This window comes from Diceros bicornis, chromosome 7 (assembly GCF_020826845.1).
Source record: "Diceros bicornis minor isolate mBicDic1 chromosome 7, mDicBic1.mat.cur, whole genome shotgun sequence".
NCBI lineage: Eukaryota > Metazoa > Chordata > Mammalia > Perissodactyla > Rhinocerotidae > Diceros > Diceros bicornis.
This window is the reverse complement of record NC_080746.1, coordinates 81,114,573-81,138,302: the sequence shown is the minus strand read 5'-3', so window position 1 is coordinate 81,138,302 and position 23,730 is coordinate 81,114,573. Positions and strand designations below refer to the sequence as shown.

The window sequence follows — 23,730 nt, the reverse complement described above, 5'->3', positions numbered from 1 at the left end:
TCCTCTGGACACGAAAGCACAAAAATCACACCTGATTTCTATGGCAGAGAGTGCTTCAACATGGTTCAAATGCAATCACAGACACAAATATTCATTTCAATCATTTTTCAATTCTGCCTTCCCTTCATGTTGATAACAGTTCCATTTCCAAACAAGCCTTTTGGTCATACACTAGTGAGTTTTGGAGGAGATAGCAACTTTTTATAAAGTGTGGTTCATTTAATTCTGTTGGTAATAATTCCATTGCATCTTTACAGCCGTCTTTCCACTAGATTTCCCCTTCTGAGAGTAAAATTCTCAGAATCTTCCCATTCAAATTCTCCAAAATTAAAGATTGTAGATATTAGGAATTTTATTCATTGTCATGTTACTTTACAGTCACACAACTATGAAGCTTCTGAAATCAGAAAATAAACTAAGGAAAACTAATGAAACTAAATAAATCAAATAATAAAAGCAAAGCATTTATAACTGCCTGACACTAATGGTTGCTGTTGTTGTTGTTATGTTGAGTTAGGAGGGAGGAGCGCGCTGTCAGTATCTTCATGTCTAAAACTTGGCTTAAATGAAAAACTCCCTGATAATTATGTTCACTCGCAAATTTAAAAATCGACAAAAATATGTTCTTGAAAAAGACACAGTTGTTTTGTTTTTATTCTTTTTTAGAAAACACATATTGTTACTATAAATTAACTCTATTGAGATAGCAATACTTTGCTAAAATCTGAAGTACAACCTCTCATATAACTAATAATAAATAAATGAAATTCCAAGAAAACCAAGACATGAGAAGACAACAGATTCCAATCTAGTGCAGAACTGCCTCGCTGAAACTCTACCCGGGTGGACGCCAAACCTCTCTCCCAAGGACTTTCCACAGAGATTGTTTTAGAGGGAGAAGTCATAGGCTGTTTTGCCAGTATGTTCACAATCCAATCCTAATTCTGGAAATCTCATGCTTCCTTTCTTCAATTTTGTTTTTAATCAGCTTAACCCCAAAGTGTTTTAAATATATAAAAATAACTAAACCTTGAAAGAAAGAATCTTTCATTCAAATCTTTGTCTTTCCCCCTAAACCTACATCCAATTTGCTAGATTCTCCCAGATGGCAGATTGCATTCTTCAATGAAATGCAGGACTCCAAAACTCAAAGCTCCTTCAGAATAAAGTATTAGAGTGTTTGAGTGGTGATGTTAACAATCCTTAAATACAATTGTCTGATGAACAATTGTGGCCAAAATATGAAGCAGAACCTCAGAAAAGAGGATGCTATGACCGAGAGAAAACTAGTTTCTGAAGCCATTCTCTACTCACTGACTGGCTTTGAACAAGGAACAAATAAATAGTAGAAAGACCAAGAAGAGAACAACTCAATAAATTAGCATTAAGATCCACTATCGTCTTCTGATGTTTCAATTATCGACTTAATATTCTCACAGCTATATTAGAGACACTCAATAAACATGTCCTTTAATAATTTTGAGCAGTTTCTCTTAGATTTGTTTCAAGGAAGAGGAAGATGCTGCACACTCCTCTTACCCAGGCTGTGGTACTTCCTTATGCTTTCTTGAGGTAAAATATCTCTTGCTTCTGAAACTAGAATCTTCTACCCCTACAACACACCCTGACTTATCCCAAACACCTAAATCTAAGAACCTATCTATCTACTGAAATTCTCATTCTATTAAAATAGTTGTGGGGTGGGTCTCCCTTTGCCAGAGCTGGAAGCCAGGAGAGAGAAAAGGAGGGAGAGAGAAAATGGGAAAGAGAACTAGAGACAGAAATAGAGAGACAGAGCCAGAGACAAGTGTTTAAAGTCCACATTAAAACCAAGTGAATTCAGGGCCAGCCTCAGTAGCCTAGTGGTTAAGTTTGGCATGCTCCGCTTCAGCAGCCCGGGTTCGGTTCCCAGGATGGACCTATACCACTAATCTATCAGTGACCATGCTGTGGTGGTAGCTAACATATTAAACAAAAAGGAAGACTGGCAGTGGATATTAGCTCAGGGCAAATCTTCCTCAGCAAAAAAAAAAAAAAGAAGTAAAAAATCAAGTGAATTCAGATTTCTTGCTGAGGATTTATAGAAAGAGTAATATACCTCAGATAGTTATTTACTTTGTGTTAGGCCAAACTGTAAATATAGGATATTATAAGGGAAAACAGGTATATCAAATTTTTCTTCAAAATAATCCAACGACGTTAGCAGTTATGACTAAAGTGATAAAGAACCTAGACTTTAGGTTCAGACATCCCTGATCTTGAATTCTGGTTCCACCATTGACTAGCTGAGCAAGTCTCTTAACTTGTCTAAGCCTTAGTGTACTCATCTATACATTGTACACAATAAATTCATTAAATTAGTCAAAATAGATTAGATGAGGTAATATCTAACACATAAGTGCTGGCTAATTATTCTCTATTATTATTTTATTCATTAATAAAGCACGATGACTTGAAGGTCTTTTAGTCCCTCCATCTCAAAGAATCATTTCCCCTAAAACATTACCATTTTATTTCCCAAGTCAGTACAACTTTAATGGGTAAAAAGTGTTAAGTAGCCCACATTTCATAAACAATTCCTGGAATATGTCATTTTAAAAAACAGATGATGAAGGAAATTATTATTTTTATGGGAGGGAAGTTATTTTCTCAGCAATAAAAAGGCAGGACTTTGATATAATTAAAAAAGGCCTCTTCTACATTTCAAGTGTTAGACACATAAAGGATTTTTTCTTTCTTTGGACACAATGTGAAAATAACTTTGAGTAGCAACATAAAGTCATTTTTCAGTAGGTCGACATTAAATGCTCTTGTAACTACCTTAACTCATCTGATAAATTCAACCTTCTTAAATTAATTTAAAAAAAAATTACAGAAATTGGCTCAAATAATTAAACCAAAGCTATGCAAGAGATGTGATTGGTGCCCTCATTGAAATGGTTGATATTTTTGGAGTCATTGTTTAGATGTGTAAGAAAAAGTAAATATGAAATTGAAGAAAGAGAATCAAGTTTTTAACATAAAAGATAATACTTACATATAGTATTCTTAACATTAATAATAATTCCTTGGATAGCAACTGCCTTTTTAAAATAAGATTTCATTTATACGTTCAACTTAGAACACAGGAAACAGGACTTTAAAAAACTCTATATTGTGTATTAGGAAGGATTACAAAAGAAAAATAATATACATGGCAACAAGAAATGATCAAACCTGACAAAAGGAACAGCCACACAGAGCACTTTGGAGCATAGTTTGTGTCACAGAGCTTACTCCACCTTGAGTGATCACGGAATTTCACATTCAATAACCTCGGCACATTCCATAGAACTAGCTTTAGGCTTTGCATTCATTTCCATAATTGAATGATAAGGAAAAGTAGCATATATTAAGCATGCATCAGTGCCAGGTGTTTTAAAGCTGTTATCTGTTAATCTTCACACCAGGACTCTGAGACTGGTTACTTTCCTAATTCAAATGAAACAAATTCTACCATAAGCAATTTTCAACATTTTCATCCAAGACCACATAACTAGGAATAAGGAAGACTGGGATTCAAACGCAAGTGGATCAACCTCTGTCTTAGGTCAGTTTTCCTAAAAGCAAAGCCTAAGAAGGGCTTCCTTTCAAAATTGATTTACTAGGATGAGCGAGTACTTCCAAAGGAAGGTGAAAAGAAAACATGGTAGGACAAGATGTTTCGCAAGAAAGTGGTCTGGGCAGAAGATTCGCTTCATCTGCTCCCGAGGGAGCTCTGGGGCCCAACTGCCCCACAGTGGTAGACCCACACTGAGGCAGGGGCATTCTGTTTTACCTGCACATCAGTCAGACACTCGGTTGTTGACTGTGGGGTAGTAACAGTCGGAGGAAAGGGTGCATAATACCCAGGGATGAGGAAGGAGGCTGAATTAAGCACAAGGGTGAGTAAAATGGGGGGGGGGGGGGATACATAATGACCAGGAGCAGGGGGATGGGGAGCATAATAACCTATCAGGGGAGGTTAGGGATGGGACAGTGTGTTGCTGAAAGAGAGGGTGAACACAACTCAGGGTTGGGGGAAGAATCTCATTATGCTCAAGGCCATTTTTCTGGAGACAGGCATGTGTTAGCCATTGGCAGCCAAAATAGCATTTGGAGGACGGGGTACTCCTAGTGAAGAGAATCTGCACCAGGCACCAAGAAGATCCACACAGCCTCTAAAATCCATTGCACTCTAGCACCTCTTCTACATGCTAATGTTGGACGTTGGGCTGAATTGATATCCTGTCAATTCTCTGGAACATGAACTCCCTGTATTATTTCCCCTTCCTGCTGCATTCTCTCTAATTCTGTTCTCCTTTTACGGAGGTAGGAACTTAACCTGGAGGACTTTTTCGCCCACCCATATCCTCAGAGATCAGGATTCCTCATCCTGACACAGGCAAGACTGTACAGGTATCACACAATTGTATACAAGGCTGGAGATGTAGCGTGTGTGTGTTTGTGTGTGTGCGCATGTGTGTGGATGTAGTGCCTGCTCAAAGGCAGATCCATCTCATTTCTTTGTGAACCCAATGAAGCGTCCTACTCATAGTTGAAAATTATAGAATGTGTTTGTAGATAGTGATGATACATTAGTTACAATACATTAGTTATATATTCACTCTTATTGTAGAATTTGCTTGGGCTACTCAAGTCACATAAAATTCATTTACATGACAAATTTTAATCCAAATTTAAATGACCATAAAAAGGGGATTTTTTTGCAGTGTGGAATATGGGCAAATTGCCCATCTATTTTCCCCTAGCTTCTGCTTCTAAGCCATGACTATGAATTTTTAAATTATTATTATTATTAACCTTAGTGCCTTTACACATTGCTGTTCTCTTCCTGGAATTTATTTTCCTAAGCAAAATTTTTGCCTGAAAACTTATCTCTAAGTGTTGAAACCCATAGAAAAGTCATTTACTTCTGTGACATCTTCCATAAGTCTCTCCTCTCTTTCCCAGAGGTAGGGAACTTTACTCTTCTAGGTGGACATTTGGTCTCCCTCACATTCCATAAAGCGTCCTATTCTCATGCATCTGGGCTCCCAAAAACTTACCTATTTCTTGGCAAAGATCAGGTTCTTAGTAAATATTAATCAAATTAATTTACATATCCCTATTTGCTATTAAACCAAACAGTTGCCAAGTTATTACTCTTTTTGGTTGCCCAAAGTGTCATCTATAGCTTGGGGTCCTTGGTTTAGGACACTAAATGTCTCCCGTATGAGGAGAATAAGGTATGCAAGGTGTGGCCTCTCCAGCATAACTCCACTTCCCTTCTCTTGTCTCACACGTCCGGGCCATTGGGCACAGTATATAATTCCATAACCTGCTCCAGGAAAAAGAAAATTCTGGATGAATGTGTAACCCCTGCAACAGAGGTCTTGGATTAATTGGGTTAATTTCTAAGAATTTATGACAGCTTCCCGGCTATAGTTTCTGCCCAGAAAGCTGGGAAACAGCAAATAATTGACCTCTCAGCATCCTTAACTTCAAGCACTCAGAGCTCAAATCAGCAGAAAAGTCTTCGTGGCACTGATTGTTTGCTACAACTTTTTATCTTACTAATAATAATTCACTCTCCTTTTTGGAACTCCTGGCCCAAAGTCATGTGAAAACTCAGCTCTTATGTTCAACCCTAAATACGTTAAGCCTGACCCATCCAGTCCTTGGTTTTGTGAAACCGACTTTTCTCGAGCTAGGCCACTCCAGCAGAACTGTTCTCATCTGAGGAGCTTATTCTAACAGCATTGTTTTCTCCAGCACCAGTGGGGAGAATTCTTTAATAAATTGTCCTGGTAATTAGTTTCTTGTAAGACTCCGTGTTGTTATAACTCATCTCTTCATCCTTGAAAGTAACCCCCCCACAAAAAGAACCCAAAATCTAGCCATAGAATTATGTTAATAATTTTTTTTTACACAAACAGCATACACGCAGCTGGCTCCATGTAAAGATAGCACCATAGCGTCCCCCACAAAGTGAAATTCATCATCGTCCAGCTGTGAATCGGGCGAGAGGGGAACAGGGGCACGATCTTACTGTGCATTCTCCCTAATGCCACGGCATCCCTCCTCGTTCCGTGCTGCAGGCTCTTGGGGCTGCCCCACCGCTCAGCTCCCCTGACATAGGGGAGTCTGTTTATTCGTTCAGGGTCACTCAGCTTATTCTGAATCCATTGCTCCCATGTTACTAATTCTCTCAGCTTCACCATGAATGAGGAAGAAGGGACTCATCATCACCAAACATTTATCTCCCTCTTTCTGCCAGTTGGTCTTGTATGTCCTTTTTATTGCCAGGAAAAAAAACAAAACAAAAAGACGGCAAAAAACAAAACAAAAAGACGGCAAAAAACAGTCACTCTGCATTCAGCGGAGGATTCCTCTCCCACCAATCCAGACTCCTCTTCCACAGACTCGAGCTCAACGGCAGTGATGGACCACAGGCGTCTGCTTAGGGGCGCTGTGCTCACCACTCGTCTTTTAACATTCTATTTTCCAAACGTCTGTTTTCTTTCCCCGAAGATATGCTTCTTCTTACAAAATGCAGCCAGTGAATCCTGACTCTTGCTTGGAGAATGTACTATACTTGCACACATCAAAACACTAAATCAGGTCCTTTCGCACTTGGTCCTCCACTTAGCATTCTGTCTGGAAACTCTTATTTTCCCAGCCCATCACTTTTCATCACTTCTTTGGGATAAACACTGTCTACATTCAGTGCCTGAAAGGTTACAGGTAGACAAAAGCTGGTGATTTCCTGAAAAAGCAATTCATGCATTTCTACCAGAATTTATCCTTTGCTTGATAGTAATAGGACTCATCAGCTGATTTTCCATGGTACAACCCAGGCTTTGGAATCAGAGTCTAGGGTCCAAATCCTGGCCCTGCAACTTATTGTAGCTGTAAGGGATGATGGACAGAGAGGAGCCACAGACAAAACCACACGGGTCTTGCATTACACAGGTCCCGAGCATATTCAAAAAGAATAATCTTTATATTTCAATTCTTTAAAGAGACAGTCACAATAGAAACATAATTAAAAAATTGTTTATTGATAAATTTATGTTTTCCTAATATCTGAAAGTGCTTTAAGACATAGTCATTGGCCCAAGATAAATCCCGTCCATTTCCTTCTCTTGCTTGCTACATTGATTATAAAAATAAAATAAAATAAAACTTTACCAATGATTACTACAGGATCATGACTATCTTATGACTTTGTAGATTTTCTTTCATGTATAGATGTTTCCAGCTCAGACATGATCAAATCTTTTGTGAATTCGAAAGCAGACAAAAGTGACTTCATTTTCGGTTATTTGGCATGTAGGCAAGTACAATTTTAATTCTTTTATCTTTAAGAGAATTTTGTGATGTTAGCTTGTCTCCATCAATGGAAAAAAATCATGTTAATATTTCAGGTGGCAAGAAACATCACTATCTATTTTGTTAAAATAATAACAACAATAATAATAAAGAAAAACAGAGGCTGAGAGTAAAACGATGCCAGATAGAAGAAAACACTAGAACCAGAAAGTAAAAGACTCATTTTGACAAGTCAAGCTGTATTTATTATATACAAACTACTGTTGAACTTTAAGTCATCGTGGTTTCTTTACCATTTACGTTTATGTTCAAGAACAATGTAGATATCTGAAATGAAAATCACAGTAATTCATTTGTATTTTTTTTTCAGAAAGCTTTACATCAGTTAGGTCAGTTCATGATTATGATGATGAAATTCTCTCAATTTTTATGAAAGTCTGATGCTGGATTGGCAATAAAATATGTGAATATTATTGGTTACTCTTTTCCCCTTGTCTTGATTGTACTATTAAATATTTGTATCACTTTTGATAAGTTCCTTGACATCTAGGAGCCTCAGTTTATACATTCATAAAATGAAGGGCCGGAGTAGAGAGTAAAGACCCACTGAGACCTGAAATATTATGATTCTGAGAAGGTTCTTGAGGTTTATATCATCAGTATTTTGCCACCACCACCTCTTGGGTTCTCAGCCTGTGACCACCACCACGTCCTCGATAACTCTGTGGAGGCATCTAGCCCCCTGGCCTCTTCCTTGGCTTGCAGCACCATCTTGGCTTCACCTCTTTCCCTGGTCAGCCTAGTATCCACCACCCACTATTTCAATCACTCTGTCACCATAACCATGGCATCCTTCTTTCTGGATGGACAAAACTGTACAGAGAAATTTCTTCAACCATCTTTTTTTTCCCTGAGGGAAGGTCCCTGGCAAGGAGGAGAATTTGAGAAAATGCCAGGAGAAGACTGCAGTCTGCAAACCAGGAAGAGGGCTCTCATAGACACTGGATCTGCCAGCACCTTGATCTCGGAATACCCAGCCTCCAGAATTGTGAAAAATAAATGTTTGTTGCTTAAGCCACCCAATATAGGCTATTTTGTTACAGCAGCACCCCTAGACTAAGATAAGATAACTCTGCCTCCTTATCCTCCAACTTTCTAGGACCCAAGGTAACTGGAGTTGAGAAAGTGGAACTCGGAGCCGGGGGTTGGGTCACCTTGCTGTCATTACTAATGGTCTCCTCATCTATAAAAAAGGGTTGTTACTAATTGCTACACAGGGTGATGTGAACATGTAGGTGCATGTATGAAAATTAAAATGTAAATACTATAAAAATGTCAGATATTATTATCTCCCTCACATAATGCCTACTCGCTTCCAAGTCTATCCTTGAGAATTCTTTTCATATGTCACTTGAGTAAAAGAGTACATACTGGAGATAGGTACATTATTAAATTTTCAGGCCCAATTCCCCTTAGGGAGGAAAGTGGACATGTAGGAATCACTGTAGTGATGAATGAGACCCAGCTAACAGGAGTGTGTTACCAAACAAAGCATATTTTCAAGGATAAGTTCTCAGAAGACTGTAAAATATCTTTGTGTAATATACACATATATATGCATATAATGTATTAAAATTGTATATAGTATGTACTATGTATACTATACAGTATATATTATATATATGCATACATATACACATAAACATGTACACACATACATACATCTCTATTGTTAATTATTTTGACATGAAATCGAGCCAAATTTTTTACATATCAATTTAGAGATGAATGTGTCAGTCTATAAACGAGTTAAATCTAGAACTGAGAGATGACTGTACTGTACTTAGGACTTCACAGTGCCATCTTCCGTCCACCAACGGAAGTGCAGTTTCAGTAAAACAGCACATAAACTTCCTAAAGACAATCTGGCTGCTGCTATTATTATTATTATCATTATTATTATTATTATTATTAAGTGGTCAGGTTTCACCCTAGACTGAGTTCAAATGATGAGTCTGTTGCTGTTCACATCTCTAAAACAAAAGGTGACACTCTTTACGACATGGGGATGTTGTGAGGGTTTGCATACAAACGGGGCAAAGGCTACTGGGCCCTGGACCCCAGGCTCAAGCATGCATGGGCGTGTATGACGTGAGTCCCTTTTGTATCCTAGTCCGCATGCAGTTCTCAGCAGCTCCTTTGTTTCTGAGTTACTTCCCAAATGCCTGACACCACGAATTTTAATGTTAACTTGTATCGTCTGAGGATTCTGACCCTGAGGCTTACAACTGTTAAATCATGGGTTCAAATTCCACCTCCACCTTTTAGTAATTCTGTGACTTCAGGTATATTAACCTCTCTAATCCTCACTGTCCTAATCTAGAGCACCTTCATGAAGTACAAAAAAGCATTAAATAATGTAACCCTAAGAACTGTGCAGTACAACTCACACACAGAAAATGAACGATAACCTTTAACAAATGTTATAAATTCTAAAAATTAAGTTATATGCCCGAGCAGTTGGGATCGCTACCTGGCGTCACTCAGGCGGAAGGCGCTGAGCTGCAACCAGAACACAGGTCAGCCTGAGTCCCACCACATGTTCCCAAGCCCACAGGTAAAGTTCAGAAGCTATCCGAAGCCAGGTGGTAGAACACTGTAGTTCACTGGTGTGACTTTGGAAAATAACATCCACAAACAAAGACAACATCAAGAAAATATGTGATTATTTTTCTTTCACAATAAAAAACAAAATTAAATAGACATTATTTTAGTTAGAACTTCAAAGAAAGGATCTTCTGTCATCTTTAGTTGTGAGCTTAGAGGACGCCTGAAAGGAAGTTACATTTTTCTTTTCCTTCTCTCACTGTGTAATCAGAGCCCACAACTGAGGCTCACACAGCTGACTCTGGCTCGTTCCAGTTTTCGCACACTAGGAGGCGCTGTGGCACAGTGATTAGGATCATAGGCTCTAGCGTTATTTGGTGTTTGAATTTAGAATCCACTACTTACTAGTTTATAACCTTGGGCAAGTGATCTAACCCCTATGTGCCTTAGTTTCCACATATAGAAAATGGAAGCAACATCAGTAACCACCTCACAAATTTATTGTGAGTATTAACCTGGTTTAAAGTATTATATAATTGTCAGCTATTATTTATCTTATCAACTTTTGATTCCTTTCTTTGTTACTCCAGAACTAACTGACAATGCAGAGAGGAAAAGACCTGAGGCAAAATGGCTGGCATAGTTGCACATTCTGTTTAATACAGAAGATTCATCCAAAAAATATGTTTTTCCACATCATGCCAAACCAACTGCTGCTAACTGGGGGGTGGGCGGGAGGTCAAACCTCTCATTTTTACCAGGCTAAATATTACTTCTACTTAGTCTGAACACTCAGATTTCCTTCCCTAAGTAGAAAACAACAAGCATTTATACAGCCTCATGCACAGGTCCTTGGTTTTCATTGCCTTGTATGATGAACTCGAGGGGGAAGGTGAAGTTAAGTTTTCATTCTTTTCAGTGTTATCTGTAAGATTTCACCTTGCTGTAAAGTACTTTCTAAATAGAGGATGCCTCCTCATAAATCCATGTCATCTAGTTTTATATCATTTAGTTTATTTGAGCATTTTCTCAGCCATTTGCCAAAAGGTACATGAGACAGAGAATTATTTTCATGTATCATGACTGATAAATGCAGCCTGGTAAGTGACAAGAAATTCACTTATTAAATTTATTTATATACATGTGAAAATACGTGTGATTTTTGCTAAAACATCACCATCTTTCCATCTTGCTGAATTCAGCTGCCATGTCCATGTTGAGTAGACACAAGTAGATCAAGGTATTCTAGAAGCTATAGTTCTGAAACATTGGAGCAGTGGTTTCCAAGCTTTCATGTATACAGGAAGCATTCAAATTTCACATTGAAATGAAAATTCTTTGGCCCTTTCCTCAGATAATCTAATCTAATATGTCTAGGGTAGGGACCAGAAAATTGCCTTTTTAACAAGCATATCAGGGAATTCTGATTTAGGTACAGTGAGGCGTATACTTGGAGAAAGATTGACCTGAGGACATATAGGTTTTCTACATAGAAATAGTGAAATTAGCTGGCAAACTTCTGTCTTTATAATAAAGGCTTCAATTTGGCCAGTCTTAAAACTAGTGAATTTCTTTGGATGATTTATTTTAGGGATATTTTAAATGTAGCCTGTCCCACCTCATGAAAACATACAGTTATTTGCCAACATGATTTACTTTTGGCATTTGTATTTGTATTATACATTATTATTTTTCTTCAGCGTGTATTTACACAGAGATTATATACTATGGCAGTGCTATATTTTCATTCATAAAGCAGTTCTCAGAAATGATGAGCTAGGATCTGACCACTTTCCAGCTGGGACAATATGGGCTAATCATTTAACGTGTCCGAAACTCAATCTGCCTGGTGATAAAATATATATAATAAGCATAATGTATTGCAAGGAAGTGAGAGTTAAGTGACAGAGAGTAAGCGTCTAGCCCGCTGCCAGGGCAATAATAAGTCCTCAAAAATATTGGCTGAATTTACAACTTACGTGTTGTATAAAACGACCAATTGAAATAAAGACATACATACAATGCACAAAAGGGATTCAATATCTTTCAATATTTTTCTAAATTGTAGTGTCAGAAAAAGAACTGTTTGCCCCATTTTTTATGTGAACTTCTTATTTGTCAAATGAGCTCACATTTCGCTTTGTGGCATCTGAAGGAAAAAGCTACATACTATCAACAATATAAAGCTTCCTCAACCACATCTGCTATGCCAACACGTCACTTCAATTTTTCACGCATTTTCTTGTTTCTTTTATAATTCAGAGTTTTTTTTCCCCTCTTTCCTGTCCAATGCGGAGGGCTTAGTTTACTGCAAAGACCAGCAATGAATGACTGCAAATGTTAGAAAAGAGAAAATTAGAAACAAAATAACAAAAAAAAAAGCAACAAAAACAGGCAGGCTCAAGTGATTGAGTGCTTTCTTTCCATGCCTACCATCTCTGTCCACACACATAGCATTCACAGTGTGCTAGGCTTCGCCCTTCCCTCTGCCATCCTAGCCCCTTCTCCACCATTCTGTGGAGGTCATGTCCAATCTTACCCTATTGTGAGACCATTTAATTAGAAAAGTCCAGAACTCTGAACTCATGCAAAGTCTTGCTGGTGTTTACGCTGTCCTAGTTTGGTCCTGCCATCTTTAGGTAATCTTGACAAATGAACTTTCTTTAGAGACATGAATGTGATATTATGGTAATGTAATTTTAACAACTATATTTACTGTTTAACCAGATTAGTGACATAATTTGAAGCTTTCAGACACAAAATAGAAGCTAGGTCAAGTCATATTGGTTTTCTTTATTTTTCTTGAGGCTATTACCAGGTGTTTATCCTGCTGTTCCTAACTGGCGTTGGTTAGGATGATCCAGAATCAGCTTTGACATTGGCCTCAAATTATCTGTGTGAACTTGGAGGAAAAATACATTCTCCATTCAGTTTTTTTAATCTGTAATAAGGGAGGATAGGGCTGAGCTCCAAAATGACTTCACCAACACTTTTGTCTTGTCTATATAAGTATGAGGTAAGTTTTTATTAAGGATTGTTCTTTCTGAAATGCAAGTACACTCTGGTAGGGTAAAATCTCTCAATCCTTTCAATCAGATAATATAAGAATGGCAATATATTGAGTTGTCTTTCTCTGCGCTAGACACTATTCTTTATATACATTAGCTTACTCAATCCTCTTGACAAATCTAGGAGAGAGGCATGGTTATCACCTTTTTATTGATGAGAAAAATGTGGCTAAGAGATGTTAATTGACATTTCTAAAGTCATGTAGCTAGTAAGGCTAATCCATAGTCTGTCTGATTCCATATTCTTTGGATTTAATCAATGTGACAGGGCAAACATTTCCTGTCACTCCCACCCCTTTAATCAGCTACCCACTGAGCAAGTGCTTCTAGACGCTCAGAGTTGTGTTTTGAATCAGAGTCTGAAGGGCAGCAAATTAGAGACCCTCATAACCGTTTTGAGGATAGGCAGGAGGAAGTCACAGAAAGTAACGTCCTCTACAGAGACACGAGATGAAGGCTGGCCCAGAATCTGCATCAGCTCTCGCCAATATCTGAGCTCAGCTGCAAGGACTACTTTGGAAGGCAGCAAGTCACTGCATGGCTTCTGCTCCATTTTTTCCTAAGGATCATTCACTGGCCTCAATTCCCTCCCCACCCTGGCCCCAGTAGAATCTTATCAGAAAATAAAACATGATTTTATTATTTTGGCTGTGTCAGTCAAGAACTTTCAAATTTCTTTAAGGAATTCATTTCTTTTGATTTTTAATAAAATAATTAAACATTGATTGCTTGAGGTGTCCAATATAAAATCAATACACTAAATTGTAATCTCTATGCATAGTAATAGCTAACATGTCTTAGGATTGATCTGAGAGACTACAAAGTACAGCTATGTGCACACCCTGAGATAGAATTTAAATACATTTTCTGCAATCCCAATGGCCCTAAACGTTGGACATTATTATTTTCCATTTTATAGATGAGAACTTTAAGTCTCTGAGTGGTTAAGAAAGCTATCCAAAGGCAAAGAGTTTATGATTTGAATGTATAGGATGAAATCTATGATCACCTAACCCTAAAAATGTTACATAACTGTAAATTGCTCAGAGGCTATGATGAAAGCATAGAGACGTGTAAATCAAATGAAATGTAATGTCACCACACATTAAAGCTGGATGTGAACATATTTAGTAACTCATCTTTGTAAGATAGTTAAGTATGCTCCCGTTGAACACCACCACACAGCTGCAGCATAGATTTAATAGATGAGGACTATATAAGCATATGTCTAGCTGGGACTACATTTATAGGAAACAGTTTCAATGAAAAGATCCCAAAGGCACCAAAAATATCACCTTACAATAGAACTGAAAGACCAACAGGAACCATTATAGGTGTATCCCTGGAGAGGTAAACTGTGTGCAAAGGGGAGAACTCATGAATGACTCTGCTTTGGGTGTTGAAAATGATCTGGAATCTTTTTTTTAGGTCAGCTGACTCTTCAAAAAACAACTGAATACAGGTGAACCAATGGTGTTCAACTCCTCATTACCGTAACTCCCTTTCCTATAGCCTGCTGTTCTATCACGATTACATGTGGTCAGAGAATTTGTTTTAAAATTACTTTATACTCCACAATAACCAGAATAGTTCTGGATATAAGGTAGGCACCAACTATACAAGTGTAGCTTGATTACAGAAGAGATATGTCATGGAGAGCAGTCACAAGCTAAAACAGAAGGAACATTGGGGAAAGTTCTAGCTTCTTATTCTGGTTCCCCTCTGTGGCTTTAAGCAAGTCTCAGTCACTCTGGACCTCAGTTTTCTCATCTCTAAAATGAGGGCTTTGGATGAGAACACAAGCTTGTATTCACAGCATGTTTCCCAATAACAGACTGTTTAGAGTACACTCGAAGAGATTAAAACGCGCGACGGCAACACCAAACAAGTCAGACATAATTGCAGTGCAATCACTACCTACAGTATAATGATGTCTCCTAGTGTTTATGAAAGCATTCTCCGAGCATGCTATTTACTTCCTTGACCTTCAGCTTATGTCTGAATGGAATGGTTTATTTTCAACATTTCTTTGCCTCCTATAATCATGAAACAAAGTTATTAGATGTCCCAGTAAACACATGCCTTTCTGTGATGCAGACTTAATATAATCTATGCCTTTTATTTCCCCTTAGCAGCAAATCTTACCCAGTTTTGTGATCCACTCCATTGACAGATGTCAACACACATTCACACATTCACACACACCAGTCAGCTACGGCAAAACATATATTTTTTTTCCATTTACCGGTCAGAATTTCATGACACAACTATGAAGTTTATGATAAAATATGTGCAAACTAGTTGAGACTAGACAATCTCTAAGGTTGTTTTCAAAACTGGCTTAGTATAACATCCCTTTCATGCAATGATTCTTAAGACATAATAGTTCTGTATCAGTGGTTCTCAAATTGTTCTCAATAGTAGAAAAAAAATCTCAATGTTATCTTTTTTCTCTTAATTTTTCTAAATGTTTGCAGCTTTTATATATTGTTAATAGATGATGAAATCGATTAACAAGTAGAAAATAAAGTCGTAGAAACTTTTATATGAACCCTGCTTACGTAGTTTGAAAGCATCCTTTTTGATTCATTGACAACTGTGCTCATGGTTTTGATTTGATATTATGATTTATGCACTAGAAATGCAATTAAATTTTAAGCATATGTGCAAATTAAGTAGCTAAATATGTACTTTTGTGATAAATCACATTCTATATGATAAAATTAAATACAGTAATTTTTCATGGTGCTCACCAAAGTGCACGGCACCATCCAGGCACTTTGCCACCAAAACACATTTGAAAGAACTAGCCTAGTTACCAGGTAATCCTCATTACTTCCCCTGCTCCCTCTCCTTCGCCAATCTTTTCTTTCTTTTGGATGATGACTGTGATTCTTGGTAATTTTCTGTCATCCAATTGATTTGTATCCAAGTTTTCATTTATTCTCTATGTCTAGATCAATCACATTACACAAAGATTTCATGAAAATAATAATAACAATATAGTAATAGCTGCAAAGGCTAACCCATGTTGAGCACTTTCTGTGCTCCAGGGACTATGGCAAACTCTTTTGCTAGATTAACTCGTTCAGTCCTTACCAAAACCCTCTCCTGGGGTTTCTATAAGTAGTCCTATTTTCTGTGTGAGAAGACTGGAGAGAGAGGATAAGCAATTTACCTAACAGCACACAGCTAGCAAGTGTTGCATGGTATTAAAGTTGATAACAAAATATCATTGCTCTCATTGTCCTTGAAAAGCAGAAGTTACTTCTGACAACTTCTTAACTGACATTAGTCACTCTTTCCTTTACACCCACTTAGAACTCTGTTGAAAACTTTTGTTGTTATTTATCCAATTTTGTCCTGCATACAATTATTTCTGTACATGACTGGATTATGGGAACATGCATTTGTAACTAATATATTATTTTATTACTCTGATGCCTTATGCAATAACTGACTTATTGAAGGCGTAGTTTGAATGTGTGATAATGAAAACATCAAAGACACTTCTAAAGGTTATGAAGACAAGTTCAAATGGATTTTTGGGTTTTCCAGACAAGAAAAGTTAATATTAAACATTATCTGTTTAATCAGGTTACTTAAATGATTTTGCCTTGTTTATTAACGGGATTTTCCTCTAGAAGTCAGTCCAAAACAGGCGCACCCACACACACCACACGCAAGTGCTCTCCTAACACACATAAGAAAACATCATTTCATTAGAACCACATCCTCCTCAGTGGTTGCAGTGATTTTTGCTTCCTGGTTTGGAGGTCAAGTTATTTCCTTCAATTACATGGAGTTTGGTCTGGGACAAACACAGTCAAATCATAAACGTTTGAGGTTTCTCTTTCATTAGTCACAGGGAAAATTTAATCCACAAAAATAATCCCCAAATAAGTCACTTTAAAAACTGCTATCGGAAATAGCCAACTAAGGTCCAGAATTGATATCTGAAAAGTCAAAAGATTTGCTTGTTAATATCTTCTTAGCCTAGAGAAGACATTTCTCTAATTCAATTACACAGAATGATGCAATTCTTATCATAAAGGAGCATACATACGGTCATGTAAAGATGTGGGGGCGGGCAAGACTCACTGCGTGCAGGGCTTGGGAAAACAAACCCACATTACCTCAGATCAATTTGGGGGGTTAAACTAAGACTTTTCCTACATCAAATTTATTTTCTTAAAAAGAGGAATTTTGTTTGCTTATTGTATCCTTATTGTGATTCTTATCTTTCCTTTATCCTATACATCAACTTGATTCTGAGGTTAGATTAAGGCACAGAGCAAATAGGAGCCTGGGGCATTTTTAATGCATAGTACCATCTAAAAATATGTTCCAAAGTAAACATGTGGTCTGACTGCTGATCAGAGGGCCCAGGAGAGACCTCTAAGGTGACTCCTGTTGGGAGGACTCTAACCGACCATCTGCTTCAAGTTCTTGCTTGAAGGAAAACCACCAGAACTCAGTAGACCTTCACTCTTCCCCTGCCATGTTTCTTTCCCCATTAAGTCATTTAAAACTCAATAAACCAAAGGCATCAAGAGGAGAATCACAGCATAAAGGAACAGAGGTTCAGCAGACGAAAGCACAAACCTTCTCCAGCACTCCACGGGGTCCTTTCACCATGAACTTCTGAAGAGTTCTTCACCCTACTATTCCTTTCAATACCTGCACTACTTCTTTCTGAAGTGAATTGCTGGCTGCCTTGGAATAGCAATTTAATGCTTCTACAGAACGAGGCTATTTAAAAAGTACAGTCATTCTATTCTGAAGCTATTAAACCAACACATAGATTTGCTTTCTTTGACCACATTTATTTGTGCACAAGTTAAAATGGGTTTCTGTATTAGCCACATGATTCATAACACTAATTTGAATTTTTTAAATTTATATGTACTTTCTAAACAGGGGAGACAATACACCAGGAAATTAATCTGCTCTTTTTAACTCTATGTCGTTTACTGGTAAAACAGAGAACCATCTTTGGCTATTGTTGAAGTTGAGCATTTAGCTTTCTTTCAGAACAGATAAAGTAACTGATTTGGGGGGCAATTGATGTTATTTACTATGGTGAAAATTATGGAATTTTTGTTCTTCAGCATCTAAGTTGCTATAAAAAAGGTGGGGATGAGGAGCAAACAAAAACAGAAAGCTATTCAAAAATACATATTCAGAAGGTAGAACATTGTAGAGTTTTCATCCCTGTGAGTAGAATACTGTTACATAGTAACTCTCTTTCTCCAGCTGCACCATTTGTCTTACTGAACACGTTCCTTTATTTTAAAACAGAACTGAATTTTAGACCCATTGGAAAGATAACGGGAAGGTATTAAAAAAGCTATGCCCAGAGAAAGAGATGTTGAAACAAATGCATTTTTACATCAAGAGTCTCAGATCCACATTCCTCACATTTGGAAAAGAACTTGACAATTAAATATAAGTGATAATATCCAAAGGCTATAGGAAAATCTAGCAAGCGCCACCCTCTGCTGATGCACTCAATGCAGTCTAAGCATACGCTGGCTTCACCTCCAGGACCACTGACTAAGAAACTAAGTTAACAGAAGTCTTTGGCTTGAAAACCCATTGTCACAGGTGGTCATGGCTGAGCTACACTGTTTTTCTCAGCAGGACAATAAGAGCTCACCTCTGCTAACGCAACTGTTCTCGCAGACCTGTCCTGTTTAGGTTCTAATCAGCATATTAACCATAAGCCTACAAGAACTCTTAAATATTACAATGGCCTTCTGTTAGACTCTATTAAAACATAATCTCTTCTTGCAAAATGACATACTGATAGTACCATATTCATTTTCAAATTTGCTCACTGTCGCAAGGTAATCTGGGTATCCAGTAAAAAATATTGCTACAGAACAATCACAATAGCAAGACATACTGCTGATTACGAAAAGTTTCACTTATTTAAGCCCATATGCTTTTTGTTGAGTTGGCAAGAAGGAAAGTTTAAAAAAGATCTATCACACTTTTCATATATAATCAACACTGCAGAAGTTTCATATCTAAACTAGATATGACTAATTCTAATTTTTGTTATAATAAATGTGTTGACTATTTTAAAAAATTATCCTTATAAAAATTAATAGTTTCATAGAAGTGATGATGATGGCTCTTTGTTTTATATAACCAACATTAAGACTTCGGAAGCTAGAGACTATGCAGCTTTCTGAGTCACTTAAATTATAGCATCCTTATAAAGCAAATGTACTTTTGGAACACTAGAGATTTTCACTGTCTTTAAGAATCATTGTGGGCTGGGTTTCCATTGTTCAAATATTTATTATTTTATGCATATATTGACAAGCATCTACTTAAGTGCCCAAACTTTGAGAACTTTCTTTTTCTAGAATACTCCACAAGTAATTATTAAAGCATAACACAAGAGTTCAGAGTGAATGGCAAGACACTTTAGAGAATAACTGTGATGCACAATTTGCATTGAATTGTTTAGAGCTAACCACCACTAATAATATGGGTCCTGCAATTGGAGCAAGCATTATAATACTGGGAAGCAAAGTGATTTTAAAACCAACTGCATTTTGTAAACTAAAGTGACAAGCAAACCTTGGAGAAAATAAAGAATACAACTCACATTCCATTTCCGTCTGGGAAAGTCACCTGCGCTTTGTTTGCAAGGAAAGACAAAGTTCATCAACTACGGGGGCTAAATCAAACAGCCCGCACGCTAAAGGAAAGTTTGGTTACAAGAGCCTGAAAGAGAGTGTCTGGATGAGGAATGGAAGCATGAACGCTACTGCCTTGATTTTTCATAGATGAGTTTTCTTCATCCTTCTCAATTTCAGAATTAGATATAACCCTATTTTTTCCCTTCGTTTTCCATCAGATGCACAGATAATGTTTCCATTCACATACATTTGAAAAGATCCTCATCCTGTGAGGGTTATTTTATTTTATAGTAGCCAAGGGAAAGAGGTTGCTGCCAATGTGATGCTAAGGGATGCAGAATAAAGGCTCAGTACTGGGCAGGAAAACAGTCCACCTTTGTGCTGCTCTTGTGGGAGAATGCAAGCCCATCACCAACTCTGGGACTTGATCAACAGTGGGGAGTCACAAAACTCATTTCAATCATTGCCTTTTAAACCTCCACTAAAAACAGCTCCTCTGTGCTGGGCTTAAAGTCCCCTCTCTGGCCAGTGACGAGTACAGTGCTTCACTGTTTCTGACTAGGGCTTCTGCATCAGCACCCTGACGGTGTCTTCTAACTTTTAATCACCTTGTGTGCTCTTTAATCAGACCTGTTCACAAGACAGCCAAATGAAACTGCCTACCACCAAGCCCACTCAAGACGTTAAAAGAGGCCATTTCACAAGTCCATGAACTTTTTAGCCAGGCTTCCTGTCTTCCAGGATTAATCGTTTTCCTCCAGTTCCCTGTAGGTAACATCAGACACCCTTTGGGGAGGAGGTCAAATCTGTGGCTAAGACAGCTCCAATGTAAAGACGCTGCCTGATGACAATTCCCTCCTCGTCTCTATATTTCTTTTCCTTATTTTGGTCTGTTACCGCGTGTTATCTGTTTACTGCTAGTAGGGCTGGAGGGAAACACGTTGTCTTGGAAAGGGAAAGCTCTGAGTCCCCTCACTGCGAGCAATACTGAGACTTTCTCCGAGGGCTGGGGTAACTAGGAAAGGGTTCTACTCCTCCGGAAGGATTTCAGAGTCCGAAACAAAGAGGGACCCTCTAACTTAGGCGGGGGGTGCAAACAGCTGAAGTGTCTGTCCTTGGCCCCCACAGGCGACCTGCAGTAGTTCCAGCCTACCGGCAGCGCCCCTGGCTCAGGTCCCGGCGCTCAGGACTCACCTGGTGCTGAGGACCAGCGCCGGCAGGAGAGGCAGCAGGCAGAGCGCTGGGCTGAACTGCATGCTGTCGCCTGCCGGGGGCCTCCTGCCCTCGCTGCCTTCGCTCTCCCTCCTCCTCCGGGTCCTGCCGCTCCTCGGTGCTCGGTTCTGTCCCTGGCCGGCGACGAGCCCTCTCCAGCAGCGGACGGAAGGAAACGGACAACGGACGGACGCCGCGCGAAGGCAAGCGCTGAGAGCGGGGAGTATCTTCGGGAGTGATGTCACCGGCGAGCGAGCCCTGCCCGGGGTGGTTCGCCGCCGCCGCTCCCGAGCCCGGAGGGCGCGTTGTCACTCGCGCTGGAGGCGGCGCGGGGCGGGGGGGGCGCCCGGCGAGGGCCCCGCGCGCTCGGTCACCGGGCTGCGCTCGGGGCCCCCGGCTGCACACCCGCCCGGGGCCGATCGTTTATGCCTCTTCTCCCGAGGATGGGAGGAGCAGGGAGGGGGCAGGAGAGAAATCTAATCTGCCAGTATCGAACCCGCGTACTCAGCAGGAGGTGAGACCGAATTCACTGGGAAAGAGGATCAGACGCTCAGAGTCGCGGGCAGGTGTCCCTCACCTGGTTACACAGTGTTTGGAAGCACCTCGCTCTGGAGAGAGTGTTTAAAATATTATTCTAATTAGAAATGCATAACGATTTGCGTGATGCGGCTGGGACAGCAGGAGTGAGCAGCGTCCAGAAATGCACCCTGAGCCGTAATGCCATTGAAAGCTTCTTAGTCCGCGAGCGTGGACTATAAGAGGGCAGTTAAGACGTCTGCTTCCTGTGGGTTCTGAAGATTTCTGATCTTCCTCTAGTCTCAATCTGTCCGCCGGTACCAGCAGCTGGCAGTGGGATTGGAGCTGCTGGCCCAATTTCACTCACCTGAACGAGTTCTTTTCTTCAGCGGAGGAGACGTAACTGAGAAATTCATCACAACCGTAACGGGAATTAACTCAGAGTGGTGGGATCGGAAGGCAGGAGATTCTATGTGTCGTTTAGTTTTCTGTAATTTCCAAATTTTCTTGATGAACATCTGATATTTAATAAACTATTTTGAAAAATCAATTAGGAAAATGAAAAACACAACTCTAAGACTAAATAACATTTTGCAAAAGCAATTCTGGAAAACAGCGCCAACTTCATCTACCGAGATGTTCAATTCTAGGATTCTTACAACATGGTATATTTTTGATATTCCAGCAGTATATCCTGGTTAAATAAATGTTTATAAAGCACTTCTTCATAAATTATTTCATTTGATCCTCCTAAGAGCCTTGTAGAGAAATATAAATTGATATTATCCCTATTATAGAGGAAATTGAAGGCCACCAAGATCTGAGCCTGATTTTCTTTTTAAACAAAGAACTGAATTCTTCTAAATCTTAAGCAAACCCTACGGATGCCTGGAACATTACATCTGGCACAACTAGCCCAGTGATTAACACAAAGTTGATGTTCAATAGAAGTTGAAGTGCACCAAAAACCCTATAGGGCAAATGTCAGGTGGTCTCCAGGAATTCCTAACCAGAGGGTATAACTCATATCCCATTTGTTCAAAGACAAGCCCCTTACAGTAAAATTTAGATGAAGCATCTCCTTTAATCTAATTTTTGAAGACAATGCTTGTAGGAAAAATATATTTCTTATAAAGCTTTATTTTAAGGAGGATTCAAGTTTAAAGAATTAATCATCTAATTTACTGATTTGTTTTTGTTTTTAATGAGATTGAAGTTTAAGACATTCACACAGAACAGATATTACTTTTTAAACCCAAGGCTGTAAAATAGATGAGTAATAACTTTTGCAAACTGGATACCAGCCCCTTGGGCAATAGTAAGATCCACAACAGATATAACTAGGCATATACAAATCAACTCATTTGTAAATTGCATATCATTTACAAAGAAAGATTGCACTATGTTTTGCTAAAACAGAACTCTGACTCCAAAGGAAAATATGTATTTCAATTTGATCCTGCCAGAATTGATTAACAATGGATCTGTTGCTCAGTTTGGAAGGTAATCATTTGAGTTCCACCCTCAATAAAGACATATGTCTATTTAGTAGTAAAAAAAAATGTGTATACTAGGAAATAGCACTCATATTTGTAGAACACATTTTTGTTTACATAACAAGCTTGAGTTCATTATCTTGTGTTCTAATTATAGGAATCAAGTGTAGGTCATTTCTGTTGTTCTCCTCTTTTGCAGTTGAGTTGACAGATTCAGAGTGGTTAAGTAACTTGCTGAAGGTCACTCAGTAACTTAAATAGTGGAGATGGCATTCAAAGTCAGTCTGCATCACTTCAAAATATTTGTTTTCTTGAGGAAAAGTTTTGAGTTTTTTTATACCTATGTAAGAGAAGACTTTCTTCAGGCTAAATTGTATTCCTTTTTAATAGATGTACAACATAAAACAGCAAGCAGACTGCTGTAGACTGCCAACCAAGAAGGGGAAGTATCAGAATGAACTTTGTTTAGACTGAGTCTCATGGTTACGTTGTGCCTCTGTATTGGATACTGATAAAGAACCACAGTGTTTGCTGGGTTATGTGCATTTTCTGCAAGCAGAGAAAAAGATACCTAACTTAGGAGGGCACAAGAGCATCAGGCAAGCACATCTTGGAAGGTGAGCCCAAGTGAGACTTTGGAAACTCCTGCAGACTTAGAGGATTGAAGTATTATGTTCTGGATTCAAGTTTACGTCTGCGTCTCAGCAGAAGTCTTTTCTTCTTGGGGAATTACAAGACGGTAGGTCTCTCTCACCCATGACATTCTGTCCACACTGTCACAGGAAAACTCAAATCCAGAATTGGCTTTATGGCTTCAGAAAG

General features: G+C 38.7%; 1 protein-coding gene across 2 annotated transcripts in view; it reads right to left on the bottom strand.

The window, feature by feature from the left end:
• Positions 1 to 21,279, bottom strand: part of LUZP2 (leucine zipper protein 2) — a 439,170-nt gene extending 417,891 nt beyond the window's left edge. For both annotated transcript variants that reach the window (XM_058546152.1, XM_058546153.1), the window contains exon 1: positions 20,879 to 21,279. In XM_058546152.1, the coding sequence (XP_058402135.1) occupies positions 20,879 to 20,940 (62 nt within the window). In that variant the 5' untranslated portion in view covers positions 20,941 to 21,279. The remainder of the gene's footprint in view (positions 1 to 20,878) is intronic.
• Between the last annotated feature and the right edge of the window lie 2,451 nt (positions 21,280 to 23,730).